General features: G+C 44.0%; 1 protein-coding gene across 4 annotated transcripts in view; it reads right to left on the bottom strand.

Annotated features, from left to right (window-relative positions):
* Nucleotides 1-26,076, bottom strand: part of ino80 (INO80 complex ATPase subunit) — a 56,590-nt gene that overhangs the window by 20,225 nt on the left and 10,289 nt on the right. For all 4 annotated transcript variants that reach the window (XM_049590463.1, XM_049590459.1, XM_049590461.1 and 1 more), the window contains exons 20-27: nucleotides 25,858-25,943; nucleotides 24,393-24,560; nucleotides 23,885-24,018; nucleotides 23,517-23,584; nucleotides 23,222-23,315; nucleotides 21,462-21,678; nucleotides 15,662-15,802; nucleotides 14,756-14,981 (exon numbers count right to left, since the gene is read on the bottom strand). In XM_049590463.1, the coding sequence (XP_049446420.1) occupies nucleotides 14,756-14,981; nucleotides 15,662-15,802; nucleotides 21,462-21,678; nucleotides 23,222-23,315; nucleotides 23,517-23,584; nucleotides 23,885-24,018; nucleotides 24,393-24,560; nucleotides 25,858-25,943 (1,134 nt within the window). The remainder of the gene's footprint in view (nucleotides 1-14,755; nucleotides 14,982-15,661; nucleotides 15,803-21,461; nucleotides 21,679-23,221; nucleotides 23,316-23,516; nucleotides 23,585-23,884; nucleotides 24,019-24,392; nucleotides 24,561-25,857; nucleotides 25,944-26,076) is intronic.

Genomic DNA, 26,076 nt, shown 5'->3' with positions numbered 1-26,076 from the left:
TACTGACTGTAATGGAGAATAGCGAGACTCGATGAGTGGGAAAAATCAAATATAAAAGCTTCTAAACACAACTGCATGTGTTCCAGCAGAAATCTACAACATCAGCAACCAAGTCTTAGCATGTAGCTATACTATATACACAAGACAAACAAATATGGCAAAGCATAATAAGTTCCCTTTAACAACACCTGAAAAACACCTACTGTACGTATCTCCTATCATTTACCAGAATGAACTTCCTCATGTACAGAAATCAACGCTCAATGCTTGCCATGTCTTTTCCCCAATTGCAAATATTTACTGTGTTAACATAATATCTTAATGTGACACATCTGCTCACTGGCAGAACACAGAGAGGAAGCCCGATCAATTCAGAGGTTATTAACTCTTCCCTAATCAATACAAGTCTTCGATAAGACTGTATTCTGGAGGATAAAGACCCTTTCACCAGAGCGGATCAGCCTGGGGATCAATCCTCCTAAATCTGTCCCTGATCTGGTGATTGTTTAAATAAAGCATGTGCCCTTATTGACTGACTGCTGATGAGAGCAGAGAGAGTGGGACACAGAATGAACCAGAGAGAAAGAGAGAACATGAAATTGTGAGAAGAGTGATTTACACTCTGTTTCACACAATGGCACTAAAAGGCAAACAAATAGGCCCAGCAGTTGGGCTTGGTCATGTTCCTGCCAACATGTCAGGTGTTCTCCGGCCCTCAAAAGACCACGGAGAGCAAATGGGGAGCAATCTGACCCTGGGTCTGCTGTTGAAGTGGCTCCCTCCGTGTCCAGCTGATGAGGAATTAACGTCATCTGGCACAATGGCAGAATGAGAAGAGGGACGGGGCCGCCATCGACCCGGTGACAGGCACACTATGGTGTTTGACCGAGGGGTCGTGACCCTGAGCGGGGAGAACCTAAGGCCAGGTCCAGGGTCGGGTGACAGGGTCGGGCCGGGGTTACAAGAGAGTCCCTGTGGGAGAGTCGGACTTGGCTGCATCACTCGAGTTGGACACTTGTTCCCAAGCCCTTTTGTACAGTGAAAACCTGGGCTTATAAATATTTCCCAGTCTTATTTCCTTGCTTTGTCAACGTAATGTAACCAACTGCGTTAAAGTCACGTTCCATAAATCCAAAACACAAGGTCGGAAGATTTAAACTGAGGCTGTGATAATACATGCATACGACAACTTCCTGCCACAACATCTGTAAAACCCGGATATGAAGTCACTGCTTAAAGACAATCACATGTGCTAAAGTATGCTTGTTGATCCAGCAAGACTCACAAACTGGATCTTTCTTCACTTTCTAACCAGTAGCTTTCTATGCTAATGTGTACTCAGGCTGAACCCTGACCCGTGACCCTTTAGTACGGCCCCTCCAAAAAAAGGTCAGGGCCTGTAGAGGTGTTAAAGAGGAACTAATAGAACAGATGAACAAGAGAAACACTCTGGGGAGGTATTGGAGAGCACACCTACAGGTCACCGTGGAGTGGTGTCAACCTGTCAAATACGTTCAGCCCTGGTCACACAGTCCGGAAGTGTTGACGAGATGAGTTCTGAAGCCACATGTGTTTTCATTTTAAAACAAAAATGATCTCTGTACACACAAGCTTTTTAGCACCATTACAGAAATAATCTCCATCCATATTAAAACACCGAGACCTGAACTCCTGTTTAAAACAACAATTAAGTCCCATTGTCCTCAAACAAGACAAAACAAAACAATAACAAAGTCCCAATATCTTCAAGAGTACTTTCTACTTAACAGCATCTTAGCTTGTTACTGTTAACAAAATTGGTCAAGTGTTGTCACATCAAACTACAAACATTTTTAATCATATGTGAATAAGTTTCAACCATAACATGTGATCAGGTTTTGGACCTTGTCCACTTTTGTGTCAGGATCAGCTGAAGACTGACGTGACAGACATAGCTGCCATCTTGTTTTCACGTGGATTAGTGTATTGTGCTCTTACTACCACGAGATGGCACATAAGAGTGTCCACAGACGAGGACAACAAGTCTGAGTTAAGTAGAACGAAGTATCAGGTCCAGTAAACCCAAAATGTGATGTCATCATAGGAGGACGTCACATGACCATTTGCATACACTTGGCAGGTGCATGCCGGTACATATAGGGCTGCAACTAATGATTAGTATCATTAGTGACTAATCTGCCAGTTATTTTCACGATTAACTGATTAATTGTTTTGTGTAAGAAATTTCAAAAATTGTGAAGAATGCTTTTAACAATTTCCCAGAACCCTAAATGAAATATTAAATTTGCTTCTATTGTCCAACTAAATGCCCCAAACCAAAAGACTCTTCATTTACCATCATGACTGACAAAGAAAAGCGGGAAATTCTCACATTTAAGAAGCTCAAACCAACAAAACACGTGATGTATGACGCTGTCAAGGCAGCAGAAAACAGATTGGGAGTCTTTACAAAGCAAATCAGCAGCATATCGAGAGCATTATCCATCGATGGAGGAAGCCACATCAGTGGGAAAGGAGGAACGTTACTGACACAAGACGGATGAAACCACAAATGATGTGTAGATCTAGTTACAATATTTTGGCTTGAGGCCTCCAGGAAGTGTGCCAGACTTTGAAGCCACTTTGACATCATTCTCGGAACCCATCGGCTGTATCGCTGTCTGACTTCCAGCAGACGGTGATACAGCCTCTGGGGGCAGACCCCCGATTTTTTGGCATTCCGGTTTGAGGAGGCGAATTTCCGTTTCCGACTTCCGTTTATATATAAGTAAATATGCTGAATCATTGTGATGGATTCAGAGTTTGCAGTGACGCCAATTATGTTCCGCCTCATTAGTTCACTGCACCGGAGCGTTTAACTTGGCAACAACTGCAGCCGGCTCAAACATGATTGGTCAATATCACGAGGACTACAAACAGCCTACAACCAGAAACCAGGGCTCTTCTGCTCTTCTTCCAGAGGCAAGATCTCCGGGATTTGCCTACAGACTCTACATTCACTGAATGTAGAGTCTGTATGTAGAGACTACTTTGACATTGGAGCAAAACCATATAACACCAACTTCCAGGCCTGTCACATGATGCCACTGGGCCCAGAAAGACTTTTTTCCATGGACTTACATTGTGAAAGAGAAGAAATGACTCTTGTTACTACCGGGATTTGATGCACTCGGTCCAATGACATTTTGAAAGTCTAGAAGAGCTGCACCAATAAATCATTTTATCCCCATTCAAGGTAGCGGAGGGCTTAACTTGAAGTAGCCGCTCGGCTGGCAGAAGTCTCTAGTCCGTCTGCTCTATGGGCCGAATGATGCAGAAGATCTGGGTAATTGTACATTGGAAAGCAAAATGTTTTTGGCTTTATGCCCACTGAGCAACTTTCACAGGAATGAACAGGACTACCTCCAACACTGTATCCACTTCTCTTTATACATCCATGGTCGTGACTGATAAGGCCCAAACAGGAGGTGAATGTGGGTGTCTGCACCATCACTTTCAGAAGTCTCCGTCTCCACTGGTCCAGACTAAAACACAATCCTGGAGTTTTCTAACTGAAACATGATCAGCAGCATTTTCTAGGGTCTCTGATTTGGGGTTTCCAAAATGCCAGAATGCCAGAGTAGTGTTGACACTAGGCGTAAACGTAGCAGTCGTTGTGGGTTTAAAACATCTTCGTGTGGATGTAGCCTGAATCAAACTTATATTTATGTCTTTCATTTAACTTGTTTTTGGTTGTCCTCCAGACAGCTGGTGTATTGCAGGCAATGTATTTAAGCATTTCACTATTGTTTTCATTCCTGGTCACAATCGCAGAGTGAATAAAAATAACTGACATGAATCGGTCTAAAATTGTGAAACTCAGAGATGGAGAAAGAGATGCAAAAAAGAACATAGGGGGACAATAAAAGATACTCATAATACACTAATAGCAAGAGACAATATACTAAATCTGAAGCAGATCCAACTTAACTATAGATTTATTGTAAGGTAGGCAGTCGTTACGCATTTCTGTGGTTCAATTCAGTATGTACCAAGAGACCACGGCACTGCAATCCCTGAGATACACAAACACTGTATCCTGCCATCAAAGGCCTATAATTGGCCTTGGCGTCAAGAAAGTGGATGAATTGAAAAGTAAAAGGAAGCGAGCGTGAGACCCGCAGACGATTAGACATGTGTGGAAAAAAGAAAAAGGCCCAGACAGAGAGGGACAGACGGAGAGTGAAGGGGGTCTGTGGTGGCTCCGGCTACAGCGAGGCGGTATTAGCACGGTGGCGGCAGCGGTGATGTCGTGGTTAAGATCAGACGTGGGCCTCCTCACCGCAGGTGCCAGTCTAACCAGGGCCGCTGCTCAGTCAAGGGCACCGACCAAGAGCCGCGGGCCACACTGCCAACCACCCAGTTACAAACCACCACTTGGCAAAGATGCAAATGCTCATATAAGGCAATATTGCTCAACCCCTGCCACCAATCTGTTTCTGTTTAGCAGATTATATTTAAGCCTCCAGACTCCGATGTCATGTTTGAAGATGGGTTAAAGCCCCTATTTGAGGATTTCTGTGGCCAAACAGGACTGAACGTTGTATGTGTTTAATCTAATTCTTGAAGGGCATAAACTGTAAATCTGAAAATCCCATTTTAAGCAGTTGGATACTATTATTTCTGTATGAAGAGACATGTCAGTCAGAGTAATCCTTTTGTTTATGCCTGGATTAGGAAGGAGAACATTAACAGGAGAGCTGCTCTTCTCCTTAAGCAGGCCACCTCCTGATATTTGACTACACTGATGATATCGCCGACATTCTTTGTGCACTCACTGAGCGAACCATATGATCACTGACATATTCGAAACTCTGTGGCATGCAGACGACTGGTACAAAAAGATGCTCCATAATCAAAAGGAAGCAGGGAAACAGATGTCCAACAGAAACGACGAGACTGTTAGAAAAATATCCCACCCCTGCAACTCTACAAACTCCCCAAAGCCCAGCGATGTGGCTTACAGACAGAGAGAGGTGGCCGAGTTCAAAACATTTAGTGCTGCATACAGAAAATCCCTTTTTCTAAATATCGCTGCCATAGCCTATAAAGCCAAGCCAAGAAAATGAATAATTGCGATTTCGGGAGGGCTTTGGTGGCCTCGCTCATTCCAACATAACACTTATGGCTTACATTATAAGCTACGTGTGGCTACAGTGAAATGCATGACCATTGGTCATAAATGTGAGCAAACTGGATGTAGTAACCATGCGTGTAGCATGAATTATGGAGAGCTTAGAAGGCTTAAAATGGATTTGTCTATACATCTGACTCGTGTGGCGCTCAGGGACAAAGCAAAAACACATATTTCTCCTCTTACCTGTAGTGCTATTTATCACTCTAGATTGTTTTGGTGTGAGTTGCAGAGTGTCGGAGATATCGGTTGTGGAGATGTCTGTCTTCTCTCAAATGTAATGGAACGAGATGGCACTCCATTTGTGGAGCTCAGAGCGCCAAGAAATACATTTAAAAAACTCAACAGCAATGTCTCTTTCCAGAAATCATGACCTGGTTACTCAAGATGATCCACAGACCTTGTTGTGAGCAGTTTCAACAGTTACATGGACAATAATTCTTTAATCCAATTCCGACAAGAGACTCCAACTGAACCGTTTACATGAACATTAAATAAAGTGATCTGATAAGATGTGTGTTTACATTCCCCGAATCATTTAATCAGAATGTACATCTTGCTGCCCACAGTGAAGTGTCTAATCTGCTGGAAATATAAGAAGAAGCTTCATTTCCAACCTAAGTGAAAACATAAATCATAGAAGGACAAGTGGTTCAACCATTTAATACAATTCAGTAGTAGGTAGTGCAGATGTACACCCAGGTTTTCTGTAGCTACAAATTACAGATGTCCCCTCAACATGTCACATGCAGACTTTCAGCAGACGTTACAATTTAGCGACACTCCCTAAATGTCTCATATGCAGCTACTGCTACTGCAAAGATAGACAGTTGTTAGGTCCAGTTTCTCCACACTGAAGCCTTTGACAACAACATTACATAAGACCACTGCTTCAAAATCAAAGAGCACTCACATACGAGTGTAGCACCACTGGAGCTCTAAATAATTTTTGAATTTATAAACAATTCTGCCAAAATCAGCAGCAGGTAGAAACAGTTGCAGCAGCATGTCACGTGTGGCTCATGCACCCCCTACATCACCTAATGCTACTTCCATATAGTGCAACAAATGTAAGTAAGCAAGTAAAATTTATTTATAAAGCGCTTTTCGCAGACATAGGTCACAAAGTGCTTCACAAGGCAATATACAACAAGACAGAAATCATAGAGACAAAGTGACTATGTGAGCCACGCCATGAAAAGTGCACAGCTAGCATAACTATTTGCACACACACAAAAGAAAAAGAAGAATTTAACCTACACAAAAACAACAAACAAAATTTGAAGAAGCACAGTAAATAGAGATGATGGAGTTATGTGCAGAAAGAATATATTTAAGCCAACCAGTGAGAAACAATCATCTTAAGGGTTTACATGGCTATTAGGTACTCATATTTTCCTGTTGAATGAATATCATAATATTATATGTTACCAAAGGTTTACACCATTTTCAACCTAATTGAAAATTCCTTCCGCTTGGGCCAGTCTCATGCGACTGAGGTGACTGCGTTAGGTATTTCTATTCTGATTGGGCTATTATTCTGATTATTAGTGGAATATTATGGTCCACGTAAATGCACCTAGTTTCATGTGGGAACTATTTTCTCCCTGCCAAACTACACCTGCCAACTGTATCACCGCTCAGAGAGAAGTGTGAATCTACTGCTAGGCTGAGCTAGCTAATATCACAGCTCAGCTGAGGATGCATTTAATGTTTACGTCTCCTGCTGTCATAAGCACGAGCCTCTCATCCATGAGAAGATGGCTGAAGTACGGCAGAAAAAAAATAAGTTCCTGCATGAAACTGCTCACAACAAGGTCTGTGGATCATCTTGAGTAACCGGGTCATGATTTTTGGAAAGAGACACTGATGTTGAGTTTTTCAAATGTATTTTTTGGCGCTTGGAGCACCACAAGCTGAGTGCCATTATATTGGAGAGAAGGCAGACATCTCTACGGCCGATAACTCCAACAGTTGACAACTCATACCAAAATAATCTAGAGTGATAAACAACACTACAGGTCAGAGGGAAAATATGTATTTTTTTATTTGGAGTGAACTATCCCTTTAAACGACTCCACTGTTTGTCCCATACCAGTCCCAAGTAGTCTTTCTGTGTAGATGACCACCACCCAGTGCACAGGGTCCATAGCTGCCCAGACACCCACAGTGCAGGACTCTTGGTGGGTGAGGTCTTGAACACTTCTCAACTGAGGAAAAATGTGTGGGTGGAGAGCCATCTAGTTCCATTATATATGAGAGAGGGCACCAAAACAATCTAGACTGATCAATTGCACTACAGATAAGAGGAAAAATATGTATTTATGATTTAGGGGTGAACTGTCCCTTTAAATGACTTCATGATTCAGTCATATCATATATAGCTGATGGCAAAACAAAAGGACCTTCACACAAAAACCAAACAGGCATGATAAATCAGTTTCTGAATTTGAGTAACAAAACTAAAATTCTGATTAAAATGCACTGAGATGGACACAAAACAACTTTCTAATCGTGGACTGACAAGGACAAGGACTGCGCTCAGACCACACCCCAAAACACAAGCAAATCCCATGTGGTGTCACACCACTCTGCTGTTGCTATGGATACACATATCAAGCTTCACCACCTGCCCTGCCCCCCTTTCATAGCACCCCCCCCTCCTCCGCCACTCGCTTAAATCCAATCCAGTCTAACAGCGGTATTCAGCCGGCCAGCCCTCCCCATCTCCTCCTCTCCTTACCTCCTGCTGGCAGATTAAGCTACACTCCCATGTCCCTCCTCTCTCCCCCTTCTCCACCACATCCACTGCGCCCTCCAGCTCCCTCTCCATCCATCCCTCCTCCCTTACACACCCTCTCTCTCCCTCCCCCTACTGTCTGTCCCCCGACAGTGTAATCCAATCCCTGTAGGGCCAGAGCCAGGGGCCTGACACGGTCCTGACCCAATTAGAGGCCTGCTGCCAGCTAATTAACCCCGGCCCAGCCCTGGTGCCTGGCGCCTGATACTCCCAAACCAACTACGGCGCTAATTTCATTAATACGCCACTACAGTCTTCTGTCCTGTCCTGTCCCCTCTGCTGCTGCCGCCGCTGCTGTTGCCAAAAGCCAAGAGCGGAGCCGCCCTAACCGGGGAGGGAAGCGGGCCAGATGCTAAAATGAAGAGACGGACAGCAGCAAGATTGCAGAATGTTAAAAAAAAAAAAAAAAAGAGCTGATGAAAGAAGATAGATGGGTGGTTATGTGAGAAAGAGAGACAGATGGGGGGCCACAGAGCAGGTCGAATCAACGATCGAAAGCCCCTCACTGTATAATGATACATTACACTGTGCAATCAATAAGTCAATGGGCAACACTTGTTCGCCACCGCTGATGATGGAAATATTAGCCCGACACTACTTTGCTGCTTCTGCACGTATTGACAAAAGTCGGACTTAAACTTAATTTCCTTTCCGTCCGCACTCGCTGTAGCTGAGAGCCAGATGCCAGCGGGAGGTTCTGGAAGCTGGGAGGTGATGAGGCTGACAGAGAACAGGAGATTTTAGCATCTTGTTTGGGCTTTGTGAAGCTTTACAGATGCATCTACAGCACTGTATCTCCCACCCTTGAGCTCTGGAGGGGAGCCAATTGACAAACACGCATTCCCGCAAAGCCCAAAAATGCATCTGTGTGATTTCTTGTGACAGGAAGTGAGTGATATACTTCATGTGTACATTTATATATAGAACATGTTTGCAAATACATCACTGTCTCCCCTCAAACATGCGAGAGGAGCACTTCTCTGGGTGCTCCAGGAGTCGTTAAGCAGGGGAAGAGACAGACAGTCGCGGGGGGAATCTCACCACACCACAGCAGCCCACTGTGAACTCTGTCATTAAGATAGATTACTGCTAGTTACCCTTGGCCAGCACTGACTCGACACACACCGCAGATGAAAGCTAGCTGGCTAAGGGACAGAGGGAGCTAGATACTACTTGGTTTCCATGCTCATAAGATATGATCACAGAGGAATACTGCGGCTAATGTCTCCCCCTTCAGTCTGCTTTGAGATTCAGGTTTCTTAAGTATCAGTGAACACGCTTTTTCCATCTTGTGGACACATTAATAGGCATAAATTGGACTAGGAAATCAAAACATCTCTATCCTTTTACACACTTGGCGAGATGTTTTGTTTTGTTTTTTTCCTCTGCTGCCAAAAAATTTAAAAAAGGCTGAATTCTGCAGACAGTTATCGGTGCCAGTTTAATGCAGATTGAGAGGGGCAGAGTCAGACGGTGATGTGGTGAGGCTGGCCGTCTGTGTTGTTTTGTGCCTGTCTATCAGAGGGCCCGGGGAAGCTTCCTGCCATTTTGCTGGAGAGCAGAGTTTCTTTGAAGGGACAGGAAGGCAGAACTGTATTTCCCACAGCCTGATGTGGGCTGCTGGGCCAGACCTGACTGGCCTCTCTCTTTCTCTCTCATAGTCTAATTGATACACAGGCGCACACACACGGACATGCATTCAAATATAGTCATTAAAAAACAAGTTGCACAGCAAGACGCCGCACATAAATAAAACCCTTCACCATCTCCTTCACACACACACACACACACACACACACACACACACACCCCCACCCCTGACAGTCAATTCCCAGCTCACAATAAAGCAAGGAACAGTCGGCGCTACAGTGAGAAGGCCGTCATTTTGCGGAACGCTTCCTTCTAATTACCGAAAACGACACAGGGGCCACACAGACACTGCGAGAGGGGTTATTTCTGTGTTGCATCGGAATGTTCTGCAAATAAAACCCAACAGCACGCAACACTATTTTCTTTGAAACCGATTTTTAACCTGATGCATAACATTTCTTGGCTTGAAATTTGTCCGTATGTGAAGTTTCCGGAAAGTGAAAGAGAGGAGACCGCGGGACTGCAGCAATTTAGCGAACAAACAAGACTTGGAATGTCTCTCATTATAGTCAAAGCCTCCCGCTGGGTCCTGGTGGCTCCGACTGGATGACTGCTTGGGTTCAATTTTGCATGCGTCTTGCTTTCTCTGTGATCAGGCGCTGGGGTATCATATAATCATCAATAATCATATTATTAAAGGGATGGTCTGGTTTGGAAAGTTATTTTTTAAGTGGGGCTGTATGAGGTACTTATCTATAGTCAGTGTTAATAAATGCAGTTAATGGCAGTTGGCACACCCTTAGTTTGGGGTGGCAGACAGTAGTGCCACAGTGGGAGCTATGCAATAAACTGCTGTAGATGAGAGCAGCAGCGATACAAAGTCTGAGTGGACAGCTCTTTGCTTCTCACCTTACATATTCCTATCCATAAGCCCCTCTGCGCCGAGCACTGTATTACACCACAGGTCAGCTGTTTGGGTCAGACTCTGAGCAGTTTATGGAACAGACAACAAATACATGACAATGAAAAACGGAGTGATTATGACAGCGGTGACGAAATGCTGTTCACTGTGGAGACAAAGGAATAACTTTGTGAACTAGAGTACAGAGTAGAAGAACTTTTGCGGAGGCAAGGACTGAACAGGCCAAGAAGGGGAGAGGGGAAACTTCTGTGGAAACTGGGGGCTGAACAGAGCACAAGCTAACTGTGGGAGCTGTGAACACATGCTCACAGACCCAGAGAGCTGCTGCTACCATGAGTGGAACTTAGGGTGTTTTCACATATAGTCCTTTTTACACAAACTGAACTCAGTCCTCTTAAAGTGCACCAAAAAGTGGACCGACAGAGAGGGGACTCAATTCTTTTTGTGTGCACACTATAACCTATATATGATATATACTGATGTAGTTTTTGTAGTCCCTCACTTGCAGATGAACTTACAATTGGAGGAGAACCTTAATGTTTCTGCGCTGTAGACTGTCGCCGTTTGATGTACTCTATGTTCCACATCTGGAGACGTGCAGGATCCTCCATGGACCACACTACTCTTCATCCTTGCAAACGTTACAGGCTGATGTGGTTCTGTCTGTTTTGTCAAGCATCCCAGTGCAGTCGCATCATGTGATCTAGAGGGCTAAATACAATGGCAAAGAGCAGAGCGAGCCTGGAATAATTTGTGTCCACAGTGCACAGGTTAAGCTAACCGCACCACAGACTTGAAGCGAACCAAACTCAGACTACCTCCCGAGGTGGTCTGGATCTTTCTGAATCAGAAGCTATCAGCGCTTTATGCTTTACTGGTTGCATGGTAAGTTGTTTAATTTATTTGTAGGTATTTAGCGGAATTTCACCTGATGGTTGGGCACAGCAGGTTCTTATTTGGTGGGGGATTTACTAAATCAATCGTCTTGAGAGGAATGTTTACTGCAAACACTGAGTTGTCTCAGTCTTGCAGGTGGCGTCTCGATGTTTATATTCAGTGTAACTAGCCACAGCTGTTTTATTTCTTTGAACAGCACGGAAACACATGCTCGCACCATCTCTGAAATCTTTCGAAAAGGCGTAATACAGTGAGCTGCATAGTTGGGCTTATGTGTGGGAATGCCGAAGTTCTTGAGAAAATGTACCACCAGAGGAAAGGGCTGTCTGACAGCAAAGTAAAGCGATGACCAAATTCTCAATGTAGTGTTAGAGCTGTTCTGGGCACGTCCCACTGGTAGGAGGCCCCGGGGCAGACCCAGAACATGCTGGAGGGATTACATATCTCTTTTGGTTTGGGAACGCCTTGGAGTCCCCCTGGAGGAGCTGGAAAGTGTTGCTGGGGAAAGGGACGTCTGGGGTGCTTTGCTTGGACTGCTGCCCCCACGACCCGGCTTTGGATAAGCAAATGAAAGTGGATGGATGGGACTTTTTTAGGGGTCTAAAAAACATTTTGCTGCTGACCCCCATCCACAGCAGTACATTTCTTAGCTTCCCTGTCAGTACTGCAGCCTGCTTCTCCAAACTGGGGGCGCGTGTACCTCATACAACCCCATCTCAAAAGGTCCGAACTCTCCCTTTTACATGGAGTAGACAATTCATTATTTTTTGAATGAGAAATATCTTTCCTCCAGGGAAACTCTGCCATCACAACACCAAAAACAAACAAATCTAAGGCCCAAGACATTACAGCCTCGATTGTTTTTTCCTACGGCGCGATTCTTAATAAGTCCTCTGATTAGATTCCTCAGTCGATATCAGTGGGCAGCCGTACTCACGCCATGGCGCTCAAAACAAACAGTTATTCAGCTCTGCCATTTGTTCTGAAAGGTGTGGGGCTGGGAGTGCAGAGGAGAGGGAGGCTGGGAAACTTCAGCTGGGCTACTGTACATATCTTGGCCTTGATGTGGCAACAATGTGTTCAGCGGAGGACGGGTGCCGGAGTGTTGGGTCACTTCCTTCCTACTGAGGCTGAGAAAGAAGTGGGAGACCAGACGGACTGAGAGGCCGTGGCCAGATACTGATTTCAGATCAGCGCCCGGTGCTGTCTGTTAGCGGGAGAGACGGAGGTGAGGCTTGTCCACGGGCTGCGTGTGAAGAAAGCCAATGCCGCTGAGCGTGGGAGAGTGTGTGGGGAGAGGTGAGAGACACCTCGGGCCCCATGTGAGCACTGCGCAGTTCCCTGAATGGACCCGATGGTACACAGACACACATACATACACACACTCACACTCACACACACACACACATACACACGGACCATCTATTAGTGTTACCTAACTGAGCACTTGAACAATGACCAGTAGCTAAACTTCCTCGCTTTGTCTGCCTCCGTATAACTTCACAAGAGCTTTCAGACTGTTCTCACACAGACACACAAATACTTGTTTTGTTTCTCACTTTTACACACAAACACTCTCACAAGCACATGTATACACAGATGGGTAGAAGGAAAAAATTAAGCGTTACAATAATGCAATCTGTGAAAGAGTATCTATAGTATTTAAGGGATTTTATATCATGTTAAAGATGTTACAGTTGTGTCTTAAACTACTTAAAACCATGAATATATAAGGACACACACGTCCATTTTCTGTTCCAGGAACTTCTCCTGCCGCACAAAACAAAAGAGAGCAGTCATCATAATCCACGACAGAGACAGTTTATCAGGCGTAGAAGGGGCTGAGCGGGTCAGTGAGAAGGGAAGTGTTGTCTGTAAAACTGTAATGGCCTCTCTCACCCTGAACATCCATCAGTCATCTGAACCCTGGCAGCGAATCAGCTCCCACTCTGCACCAGCTGACCCTTAACTCAACGAGCCGAAGCTCTTCTGATAAAAGAGCCTGTATGCACACGTACACACTCCGTCCTGCATTCACACCTTAGTGGAAATTTCTGGTATGCGTTTATGCGAGTGAGCTTCACCAGAAGCGCTTTATCACAGCGGTTCCATTAGATAGTGAGGGACGGGCCGGCTGGCAGACGGACCGACAGGCAGAGACGGACGGGGGGTGATGTGCCCCGCTCTGCCCTGCTGACCCTAGGCTGGCCTCTGTCTATTCTCCCATGGGCCACTAAATCAGCCTTCAGTCAAAAACTGGATATCCACGTGTGATAAAACTGCCAGCTAAAATATGACTCACACTCAAAACGCTTTTTTTGTCGACAGCATCATTGGTATTTTTTAAACACGGTCTGCTACATTTTAGCACGTCACGGCCTTTCCCACGGCGACGCAAACCACAAATTGTGGTGTTTACTAATGCATGTTCTCCCTGCGTCAGCGTGGGTTTCCTCCAGGTGCTCCAGCTTCCTCCCACAGTCCAAAGACATGCAGGTTAATTGGTGACTCTAAATTGTCCGTAGGTGTGAATGTGAGTGTGAATGGTTGTCTGTCTCTATGTGTCAGCCCTGTGATAGTCTGGTGACCTGTCCAGGGTGAGCCCTGCCTCTCACCCAGTGTCAGCTGGGATAGGCTCCAGCCCCCGCAACCCCCAACAGGATAAGTGGTTACGAAAATGGATGGATGGATAATGTAATGAATCTACTCTGAGGTAAATTTATCTTCATCTGTCCTCACTTCACACTGAATCGCCAATCATTCTCAAACAACCAGAAGCAAATGGCTACTTATTATGCATCATCGGCCCTTAAGAAAGGCTGCTGCAGTCGGATATTTAATAAACAATCTTTCTTTCTAGGTTGCCATCATGTAGCACTCCATGCAGCAGTGATATGAAGATGGTAGTGAGAGCTTCATCCTTAAAGAAGAGCAGGCTACTTGAGTTTCCTCATGGACGTACAGCACGGTGTGTTTGGGGCACAACCTTGCTGTGGGAAAAACTACCACACTCCCTTAAAAAAATCATTAAGTTTGTGGGTTTTTCAGTATGTGCGAACTTCGTAAACTTTACGAAACGCTGTCTATGACAAATTCTTAATTATTTGTCCCCTCTTGTAAATTTGGCAGATGTAATGTATCAAGTTATTTCTGTCTTTCAAGCTCTTCTGTATCACCTGGGTAACATTTTCAAATCAGAAAATCCAGACTTCCGGATTAATCCACAAAAATCCCACCCCTGCTTTAGCTCCTTAGCATCAGGTTAGCCAGATTGAGCTACAGCACAGCTGCACATCTGACCGATGGCTTCACCACATCAGGAACTCAACTCCACAGTAAAACACAACACAACACACAAACATCAAGTCCTTACCAGGTATCCGGATGAAGGACCACCCATGTCGTGGGTAGAGGGCCATCACACCCCCGGGGCATTGCGGGTGAAAGGCGTTGGCTCTCACACGCCAGTCTGCGGCAAGTTCAGGGGAGCCGTAGAGGAAACACTGTTTGAAAACTGTGCCCCCTCCGCCGCGTGTCACCCGCCACTCATACTCGGCGCTGCGGTCGTCACAATAACGCTCCATGGGAACTGCTGTCACCTAGGAAACCAAAAAGGAAGATGAGGTTTTCCACATTTGGAACAAAAGAAAACACTGTGTGGTGGAGAGAGGGAAGATTTTAGGCTCATGTGTTAGAAGAATGTGGACACACTATGTGTTATATTACTTATGCTGAGCAATACTTTTTTTTGCTATTGAAAACATTTGCTTTTGTCTGCATGTGGCTGTTTTTTTATTTATGAAACGATAAACGAAAAAATGCTGAGAAATGTACCACATAGAGATCTATACCAGAGACAGAGGGGAAACCACTGCATGAGGACTGGTTTTACTGACTCAGCAGGTTCTGTGTGTGTGTGTGTGTGTGTGTGTGTGTAGAATAGAGGCACGGAGAAATTTAACCACTAGTGAACAACCTGAGTGAGAAGCCCTTTTTTTTTTAGAGGCTCTGTTTGTTTTAAATGCAGCTGGAAGCCACGGTGGTCACCCCCACACCCCAACCACACACACACACAAACACACACACTTCACAGATAAGAACTGCTCATTGTTAAAAGCCTCCAAAGACAATGTGCACTGCGCTTCCCTCTTCCCTTTCCACGACCACCCAAATGCTTCTTCTGTCTTGCACAGGCGAGAACACACACACACACACACACACACACACGGTGGACTTGCAAGAGAGCCTTCATCAGGCCACTTGCTGCTCACACACACACCCTGGGCGTGGCGGCGAGCAGGAACTTGGGTGGCAGTGTGGGCTGGCAGGGCCGCAGCGTGGAGGTGGCAGAGTTTCGACTGTGGATCATCACATCTCTGTGTCCCATCATGCCGGGTCTTAAGGCTGTGAACACCAGGCCCTAAAACACACACACAAAACACACAAAACCTACGTCACTATCCTGTTTCATTAAGAAAAAAAATCAGCATAGTACGAGGTGCTGCCAGTCAAACTGAACCCTGCAGAGGTTACTGAGTGCAGCGCTCATGGTTTTTACACACTGCTCTGAGAGTGAGTTTCACTGGCGACATGCCTGATATGTCATGCAACAATTTCGGCTTAAATTGTTATGTAAAACTGATGCCTGACCATGTAATCTGTCCTGCAAAGAACTTTTAGGGAAAACATACAACATACATACATTTTAATCAAAGACATAATGATAAATAATTCAAGTATAATGCAATGGTGGGGGTTACAGGAATCCATATAAAAGCTGTGTTACTGAGTGCTGTGTGACACCACTTAAATGGTGGATACACAGTGCCACCTAATGGCAGAGCTTATAAAGACACCTCTACACTACTCATTTCTCTGCTTCACTGGATTTAAGAGGCCAAAACATGCTTCATAACAACAGCATTACACCAGAGCAGACACTGGTCTCTGAAGCCATAAGGTAAATTAAATCAGTTTTTATCACATGGGACAAACAGGAGGATGTTAGAGCTCAAGGTTTCAAGAATAAATTATTTATAAATGTTAACTGATCAGATTGTTGTTCCATATCAGATGAGACATTAAAATTTAGAAACATGTTCCCACTGCAGAAGTGGTACCAATGCAGCTTAATATATGAGTGGTCTACTGTGTGGGAGCTACAGAGGCACTTAGGGGGCGGTCATGTACTTCAGTTTTAAGATGCATGAAAGATAAATGGCAAAAAAAAAGACAGACAGACAGGTTGACTGAGAAACATAAAACAAGATGAGACTCATACAAGACATACTGACTGGCACAGATACCATATAATGAACAATAGCAGTAAGCATTCGGGGTGGGAATCACCAGAGGGCCCATGACCCAATATTATCACGATACTTAAAGGTCCAGTGTGTCGGACAGAGACGCTCTTTTTGCCTGTTGGCCACTTTGCAAAACGTAATGAGGCCAGGGGCCCGTTATTAAACAAACATCAATACTATCTCTACGTATAATAAATTAATTGCACGTTTTTTAACCTTCCAACATTTGCTGTCCTCACTCATCTTTGCCAAGAGGCAAATTTAGTTGCAGCAGCCCAGAACAGGTCAGGTGTATGCAGCGGTCTTTCTAGGATTTGAGGACATTTGGAACTTAGCCCAGACCTCTGTTGGGGGGTACATGTGATGCGAATTTGCGTTTCCTGGGACAGAGAAGGTCTGTCTCTGATTGGCTTACCCTGACATTCTTATCCTAGCCCTAACCAATCTCACTCCTCTTACCTAAACCTAAGAAATCCAGTGCAATGAGTACTAGCCAAACAGAGGGACAGGAGGGTGGCTTACGCTTTTACTGCCCTAGGAAATGAAAATTTCCCCCAGGGATCCTGCTCTGGCACTTTTACTTTTAATTAACAAGCTCTATTTCGATGCATTTGTATGCACTCTGGCACTTTATCTACATTCAAAGTACAAAAAAATTCCTAGTGTGAATCAATGCATTTTCATTGTTAATTACAAAACAGTCTTTGGGCCACCAGGCACCCTAGTGCAGGACAGATTTGGCCTACGGACTGTAATAATAATAATAATAATAATAATAATAATAATAATAATAATAATAGTAATAATAATAATAATAATAATGGGTTAGGGTTAGATTTTATTTGTATTGCACTTTACATTTTAGCAATCTCAAAGTGCTACAGAGCAGATAAAAAACAAAACAAACAAACAAACCAAAAACAAAAAAGCAATTGAAACAGTTAGAATTAATACAATTTAAAAGAATTATTAAAAATGATCAGAAACGATAAATAGTTAAAAGGAGAACCTATAAAAGACATTTACTAGAATGCTTTTGTGAAGCATGTGAAATAAAGCTGTAAGATGAGCTTTAGTGGCATCTAGCTGTCAGGTTGCATTTACCTGAGGAACTCAGGTTAGCAAAGTCTGTGTCTTCTTTTAAAACACTCCTCGAAACAAACTTTTACAGGAGGGCCTTTTTACAGTAAATCTAGTTTATATCCTTCTTTCATCAATTTTATTATTTATTTATTTTTATTACACACTTTGTTTTATTTGGTCTTAGCCTATGTGCAATGGTTTTATTGTTGTTTTTATCTGGATGGTGTATACTATTTTATTTGTCTCATAAAGCACTTTGTAACTGTGTTCTGAAACGTGCTATACAAATAAAGTTTATTATCATTATTATCTATGAATATTATACTCAAGTTCTGCCAACAGATGCCCCTAAATCCATCACGCTGGACCTTTAAGTCACACTAGAATATTACTGTGATTATTCTTGTCTTTTATGCCTTTACGACAGATTGGATGTGGAAAGGGGGAGAGAGAGACCGGGGATGACATGCAGCAAATGGCTGCAGGCTGGAATCAAACCCATGGCCACTATGGCAAGGACGATGCCTTTGTACATGGGACGCCTGCCCTAAACACTGAGCTACAGGGCGCCAAAAATACTGTTGTAATTCTAAACATTTTGCAATAACATATATGGGTATTGCCATAACATATTCTGCCTGACATTATTATTTATTACCTTTTCCAACTACAAATTATGCTCCAAAGGAAAACTTTATTGACTGTTTCATCTAGTAAGAGAAAGTTCATCTAACGTCAATCATGTTTATTGCAGCAAAATGTTTTCCGTGGATTGAAAAAGCAATTTATGTTATTATTCTAGCAGGCAACCAAAACCTTCATTTGTATTTGTGACATTAATAATTTACACAACTAAAATCGATAAAATACTGCGATGCTATGCGGTATCAATTTCCCCCTACACCCCAGCTAAGTATAAATTCTAAATGTGAACTAAAATTATTTTAAAAGTATTGTGATGGGTGGAGGGAGAGACTGATACAGGAAGACGGAGAGCTGATTCCAAGCCCCAGAGCTATATGAGTAAAACATGTTAAGGAGGTATTCAGAGTCGCCTGCTTCTCTCCATTCTTCGACAGAGGCAACGGGAAAGCTGAAAGCAATACTGACCACACTGTCAAGTACACAGCCAGAGAGAGATGAGCCAGGCGGAGAGAAGAGGTGCAGTGTGCCAGCTACACACGGCTTCAAAAGAAAAATGAAGAGTTGAAAGAAGTAAACTGTGGGAGTGAGTAATTTCTAGAAGCTTAAGTGGGAGTCTGGGGGCCGCAGGGTCACACAGTATTAGCTCTCCAGGTGTCTGTAAGTTTTCTCTCTTCTTCTCATATTTGAACTCGCTTCTTACATTTGCTCTGCACTTTCATTCCTTAAGCCGCTCCGGGGGGGAACCTAAGACGCTGTGCAGCTGCCTGACTCAGTGTGATGAGGCCAAGAGAGGAAGAGGAGGATGGAATTACCCCGACAGCATTTTCCACCCAACAAGTTCAATTTGAATTGGTGGAGGATAGAAATGCGATATATATCTGCCAATGGGTAGCTGGTCGCTGGGTGAGAGATGTGATGGGGATGGGATGTGTTTGTAATGTTTATTTCAGCCACGCAGAAAACACAGTGACCTTGCAGTGTATCTGCAGGCTGCACATGTTCACATTTTTTTGAGCCGGTCTTTATATTTTAACTGGCACCGATGCTTTGTGCCGTCTCTTCCCCGCTAACCATTAGGTTTCCATATTGCCAAATAATACAGGAAAAAAAATGGAGGAAATATGGGCTGTCTCAATGTCACCCTGTGGTTCTCTGCTGCAGAATCCAACACATATAAAAACATCTGAGCGAAGTTGAAAAGAAATGTGGTGTGCGATGCAGACAGCACTGCCGAGTTTTCGAGCAATTTCACTGTCGCAGCAAATTAACAATGTCGGAATAAAATCATGAGAGTTTTACCTCAGTTGGTGCATGCTCCCCTAATCTCTATCATTTGGTGTAAGGTGATCATAAAACTCAGTCTGAGCTGTCTGAAGTCAGTCTGTTTATCAAATCTACGGTCCAACAAAATCAAAGATCGTTAATATTCTCATAAGTATTTAGTCTTGGCTCTTCCAAATACTGAAGGTCAACTAAAACAGTGCAGGTAATCAACGGAGGCTGGCAGCGAGTTGAGGCAACAAAATTCAAAATGTAAAGTGCAAAGTGTATGCAAATACAGTTTCATTCATTTCACCGTAACCACTTATCCTCTGGGGGTCACAGGGGCTGGAGCCTATCCCAGCTGACACTGGGTGAGAGGCAGGGTTCACCCTGGACAGGTCGCCAGACTATCACAGGGCTGACACATAGAGACAGACAACCATTCACACTCACATTCACACCTACGGACAATTTAGAGTCACCAATTAACCTGCATGTCTTTGGACTGTGGGAGGAAGCTGGAGCACCTGGAGGAAACCCACGCTGACACAGGGAGAACATGCAGGCTCTGCACAAGGGGGCTCCCCATATCCCCCACCCTGGATTCGAACCAGGGACCCTCTTGCTATGAAGCTACAATGCTAACTACTGTAACACCTTGCCTCCTTGAGTACAGTTTAAATACAGTTTACTTTTGTGAATTTTATTGATGCCTAATTGACAAGAACACCTTTGACATATGATGCCCTTTATCTTGTGTTTCTAGAATTCTGTGCTTTTTAGACACATGAGGAATTGTTAGTATTTCATACATCTTAAAGGGAGTTCGGAGTAATATTTCCCACCAGTAGTAGGATGGGAAATAATCTCAGAAGGAGGCTAGTTGTAGTCGTGCAAGAGGTGACGCTGCAAGATCCCCAGTCTTTGCAAAATCTCACAGCAGGTGACATGCTCAAGTCTTTCTGAAGTTGTCTACTGTACGGTAGGCTTAAGCTACCAGAATAGTTCACTAGAACAAAAACAACTTGTTTCCAAATCACACGGTGTCTTCTATAAACCAGTGCTGAACAAGAACTGCCATTTAACTACTCAACTCCAGCTCCTGTTACAACCGTCAGTGTCCTGAGAACCAGCTTGCCTGCACGTATTCCAGCCTCTGGGGTGCTGAAAGAACAGCAGTCAGCCAAACTGTTCCCATATCCCACCATAACATTAACAAATATGAGATATGTGTGATTTAAATTGCTGTTTCCTTAGCTTCAATTTGCCTGCAAGACAAATATAGACTCAAATAGGATAAAAAACAAAAGGGGCTCCATATTGACGTGACACATGCAGACACAGACGTGTACCTGCTCTGGAAGACTGACTAAAAATGTTCCACAAAATGCAGATTGCATATTAGTCTCAAAACTCCTATTGTTAAATCTTGAAACTTTAACTTTCCTCTCCATGTCTGACAGTAGAGGTATAGATACACTGGTCTGCGCAGACCCTGGAGGCACACAGAGGGAGGGAGGACAGTGTTACTGGGTCACGGGGCTACAGAGGGATTGGGTTCCACACTGGCTCCCAGAGGAGGGAGAGGAAGCCTGGGGCAGAGAGCAAGCTGTGTGGCCAAACACTGACTGAGCCTCTGGGGAAGATTTCAGCATTGTCAGCAGCACATGCCTCACTACTGGAGTTTCTCCTGTCTGTCATACACCCCCATGTACTGCAGATGGCTGGGGGGGGGGGCGTTGTATATAGATTTTCACTCTGAGTGCCTTTCATGTTTCTCACCTGCAGGACAGGGCTGGTGTGCGTGTTGGGGAAACTCATGGGTCTGTTCAGCCACAGAATCAGGTCCTTGCAAGACAGACACTTAGTCCTGGGCTGTAACCTCCCTCTCTCCCCCTGTGAGTCTGCAGCCTCCTCCTGACCCGCTTCTTCAAGGCCAAACAAGCGCTGATGGTGGAGCCGGTACGCAGCTTTGAGGGACAGAAAAAGGGCTAACCATCTGTGAAAAGAAATAGAAGGAGAGTAAAGATAAAAATACAAAAAGATTTTCCATTTAAATACTTTGTAAAGAAGAATGGAGTTGGGTTGATTTCTGGTTTTGCCGGTCCAGTCTGAAGTACCGGCTTACACCGGTTTGATTTTTTGTAAACCAGTGGAGAACTTAGAAAGCTGCCTACATCATAAACCTGTGCTGATGGTGTCATGATGCTCAATCCAACTGATACTGCATTTGTTGTTAGCAATATGAAAGCATGATTAGCACAATATCATGTTGGTGTATAATCTAACTAACAGCCACTGGTGTCCGGCAGGCCAATTTAAAGAAGTCTAATTTCAGTAGATCTGGGAGGGAGGAAGCGTATGGGACACGTTGTGTTTCGTTGTGTTTGTTTACTATAAAGTTATGTGTTTTTTGGGGTGACGAGACAAGATATGAGGGCTCTCACAAGCCCCTATTTTGCCTGTTCAAGGCAGAGATGTTGCATTGTTATTCCGCCTCGGTATTCTGTATAAAACATACGAACATGGAATGGGGGGCACTGTGGTTCAGGTGTTAGGCCAGCAATTGAGGTAGCAACACAGCCGAGTCTCCTGGTGTTTTACCCAGGAGCGGCTGCTGGGTGCAGACAAAGGTCTGAATCCGACTAATCCATTAGGTTAACTGATTCGTCTGGCATCACGATGTGTGATTTCTCCATTAAAATAAAAGATGATCCATAATCAAGCTGTTTTCAAGTGGTGTGCTGGAACCAATGAGGAATAATAACAAAGGTGACGCTACAAACAAGACAGACGCTGCTCTCGTGGCTGTTTTACGTTGGCCTCTCAATATTGGCTGACACTGCAGTTTGTTTTTACCTCGCTCCACTCCCTTTAAAAATTGCGGCAAAAACAGGTATGTTAGCATGGCAACGCATCAGTGTGAATTTAACTTGACATGAGATTCAGGCAGATACGTTGGTCTCTTGTGATTGGTTAGGGAAAATACAATCTACCTCTCCCATGGATATCACATAAGTGTGGATGCAATGTCAGACTGAGGAGGGAAATAGAGTGCAATGACTTGACAATTCTGTCTGTTATCGGGCAAGAGTGGCTGCTGAGTGAAGTGCGACACCTAGTGATAAAATTCAATATACTGGTCCAGTGTTTGGCTTCATATCAAACCAGTTTGGACATTTTAACACTGGCCAAAATCTAGCAAGAATTCTGTGTAGGAGCCATTTCTAGATCTGTGTATGTAGAGACCAAACTGGTCCGCCATGCCACGCTACGCTAGGTGCACGTGGTGTTGTCGTATTTAGGAAATGTTTGGCTACGTGGAGATATATGGACTGTGCTTAGCAAGAAACAGACCTTATTTTCACTAGACACTGCTAAGTGGTGCTGCGGTGAGCACATTACTTATTATCCTCTATGCAGCCCCACAGTGGCTTTAAGTTCAGGCTTTGCTGCTGCGCTCAGCTTTCAACATAACTACTGTGCAAAGTTGGCCATTATTTATTACTTGACAGATATAAAAGCGGAAACTTAAAGCCCACCTTACTAAGGTGCCTTGCAGCATGAGATTGGACATCTCAGCCGGTGACACGTCGATGAAGCGCAAGAAGGAGAAACAGCTTCCTTTGTCATCACCTGGCAGGGTGAAAGCAGAATGAACGATGTGAGACCAAACATAAAGAAAAATGTAAAAATAACAAACAGAGAGAATAAAAAGGAATGAGGGAAGCACCAAAGGACGAGAGGAGAGAGGAACTGGGGTGAAACTCAGGTTTGAAACTCCTGGTCCTAACACAGCTCTGTGTATGTGTGAATCAAAGCTTTACAGGCGCTCACCTTTTCTGTGGAAAAGAGACTGCTGGATGTGATTCGGAGAGAAGGGAGACAACAGCACTTGAAGTAATCTGAGGAGGAAGCAGAGGCAGAGTTAACCCACACTGAATTTGGCATGATTATCACATTCCAGTCTGACCAACAACATTTCTAATATTTATAGCTACAATTGGGATAATAGCCTGAATTACAAAATATGCACAACAAAAGTAAATACTGACAATGTTTTACAGAGTAATTTCAAATGTAAACCTGACCCTTTTAAAAACAACAACTGCAGAGATTTCTGATAGACCTGTTTTCATTGGATTTTGGGAATTCTTGTTGAGCTCAAGTGTGTCTGTGTGCTGTGTCTGTGTGGAAGGACTTACTTGTTTTTGGCCTGGTTGTGTGCATGAACAAGGCCGTGACGGTACAGGAACTTCGACATGATGTAGGGCTTCAGGGACATGTGGAAAGGAGAGCGTGTCTCCTGGCGCTCAAACAAGTCTGGGTGGTTACACACCTACATGCACAAGCAAACACAGACAGTGTATTTAGAAAAAAAAAAGACACCAGTGCTCCTCATGCTCCTGCTTGTTCTCAGACTGCCAATTCATTGTTTAATTGTATATCTCAAATTTTACTCCCACTCATAAAACACAGCGCTATTATTACTTTTGGAACGTCCTGTAGTCCACCATAGAAATAAAAAAAAATCAGTTTTGATAACCTGATATTTAAAAATGATCCTCAGATCATTAGGACTAATAACAGCCATCAATCATACTGACTGCTGCGTCTGACAGAATAACCCTAACTCCTGATAGCTGCAATCATCCAGTTGTGCTTGATTCTATTTTTACACTGGAAAAAACATGGACAGGCCGCAGCTCGTACCTTCCTGAACTGCATGACCAGGTTCATGAGGGAGGAGGTGGTGCTGTGGGCCTGCTGCGCCGTGCCCATGGACGACTGCAGCAGATCCTCGATGGAGATCTTGTTCCTCAGAGCCTGGTAGAGCAACCTCTGCCGGGACGTCAGCTGGCAGTAGGTCAGGATCTCGATCTGTAGAGAGAGCGTAAAATCAAGTGTGTGTAAATAGTCTGCAGCCAGTTAATACAGAACCTGCTTTGAGGCAAAAATAAAGACCTATTAAAAACGATGCTACTAAAGCACCACCAGAGCTGTTAATCTAGTTTCTCAAGACGTGAAAAGCAAGTTCCAGCATCTCAGCATCAGAACCTAAATTGTGGAATGCACTTCCATCCCATGTCAGATTGGCCCCGCCCTCAAATCTTTTAAATCTCATCTAAAAACCCACCTTCACACCTTGGCTTTTAATTCAAACTGAGAGCGTTGTGGTCTTTTGCCCACTAGACGCTTGTGTTTCTGTGTTTATGTTTTTTAGCCATTTTCGTGCACTTATTTTGTTCTGTACAGCACTTTGGTAATCCCTGTGAATTGCAAAATGTGCTCTATAAATAAAGTGGATTGGATTGGAAATAACAAGATATATATATATGGTGTATCGCCATCAGCCTGAAAATACAGTGGTTAGTAAAAAATCTAGCTGCATATATAACACACGGCTACAGTGAAGACAACTGATTCAGCATAACTGCCATGTTATGCCTCCATTTAAACACACACAGAGAATTTTCACATGGGCTCAACAAAACATGAAGTATAGTTCCAGACTTCATGTCCAGCTTGACCCACGTTCCTCAAACACACATCAAAATCTGTGGTTTTATCTGGTGTCACACTTTGATGAAAGCAGCGAAATCTAACAACAACAAACCCCAAAAACCCAACCGTGACCCACGAGTGAACTTCGCCAGTCACTACTGGCTTCAGCACGCTGACAAAACAAGAGAAAACCAACAAGTGGAGGGGAAAAAAAAAAAAAAAAAGGAAGCGGGCTGGCAGGGCTGCATGTGGGTGCGAGGGAAAGTGAAGAAGACAGATGTGGGGGAGCGGTGAACTCTGCCATTCCTCTGACTCTGTGTATCGAGACTCCCACAGTGGATGAGTGAGTATGTGTGCGCCTCGTGTGACAGCGAGAGACCCAGAGCCCAACATCTGTCAGGAGGATCTGCCAGCACAAGCATCGCTCACAAGCTTGTTATAACACTTTGTGTCAATGAGGTGTGTGGGGAGGTGGGCAGAGGAAGGTGCAGGGCTACATGACAAATTATAATATTATTTTGTCCAATAAGATGCCAGAATCTTCCTGAAAAATCTGAATGTCTTCTAGAGGACACCTCAAAATATAGTAATAACTGTTTTTGACATTTTAAAACTGTCAAATTAAATTTGTAGCTTTGGACAAAAGCTCAGCTCAGAGAAGAAAGTTTGCTACCTTATCCGAGAGCTCATTTTCCACGTCCTTCTTGATTCTGCGCAGCATGAAAGGCTTCAGAATCATGTGCAGCCTGGAAAGTTGGTCTGAAACACAAACATCAAACAATCGTGTTTAGCTACAGAACATATCTCATGCAACAGCGAGCAGAGATAAAAGTTCAACGTTGGCACACAGCTGAGGGAATATCCATACAAATGAGCTGAAAAGTATCATGTG

Source organism: Epinephelus fuscoguttatus, linkage group LG11 (genome assembly GCF_011397635.1).
Source record: "Epinephelus fuscoguttatus linkage group LG11, E.fuscoguttatus.final_Chr_v1".
Taxonomy (NCBI): domain Eukaryota; kingdom Metazoa; phylum Chordata; class Actinopteri; order Perciformes; family Serranidae; genus Epinephelus; species Epinephelus fuscoguttatus.
Note: the sequence above shows the minus strand (reverse complement) of the source record. Positions and strands in the feature narration are given on the sequence as shown.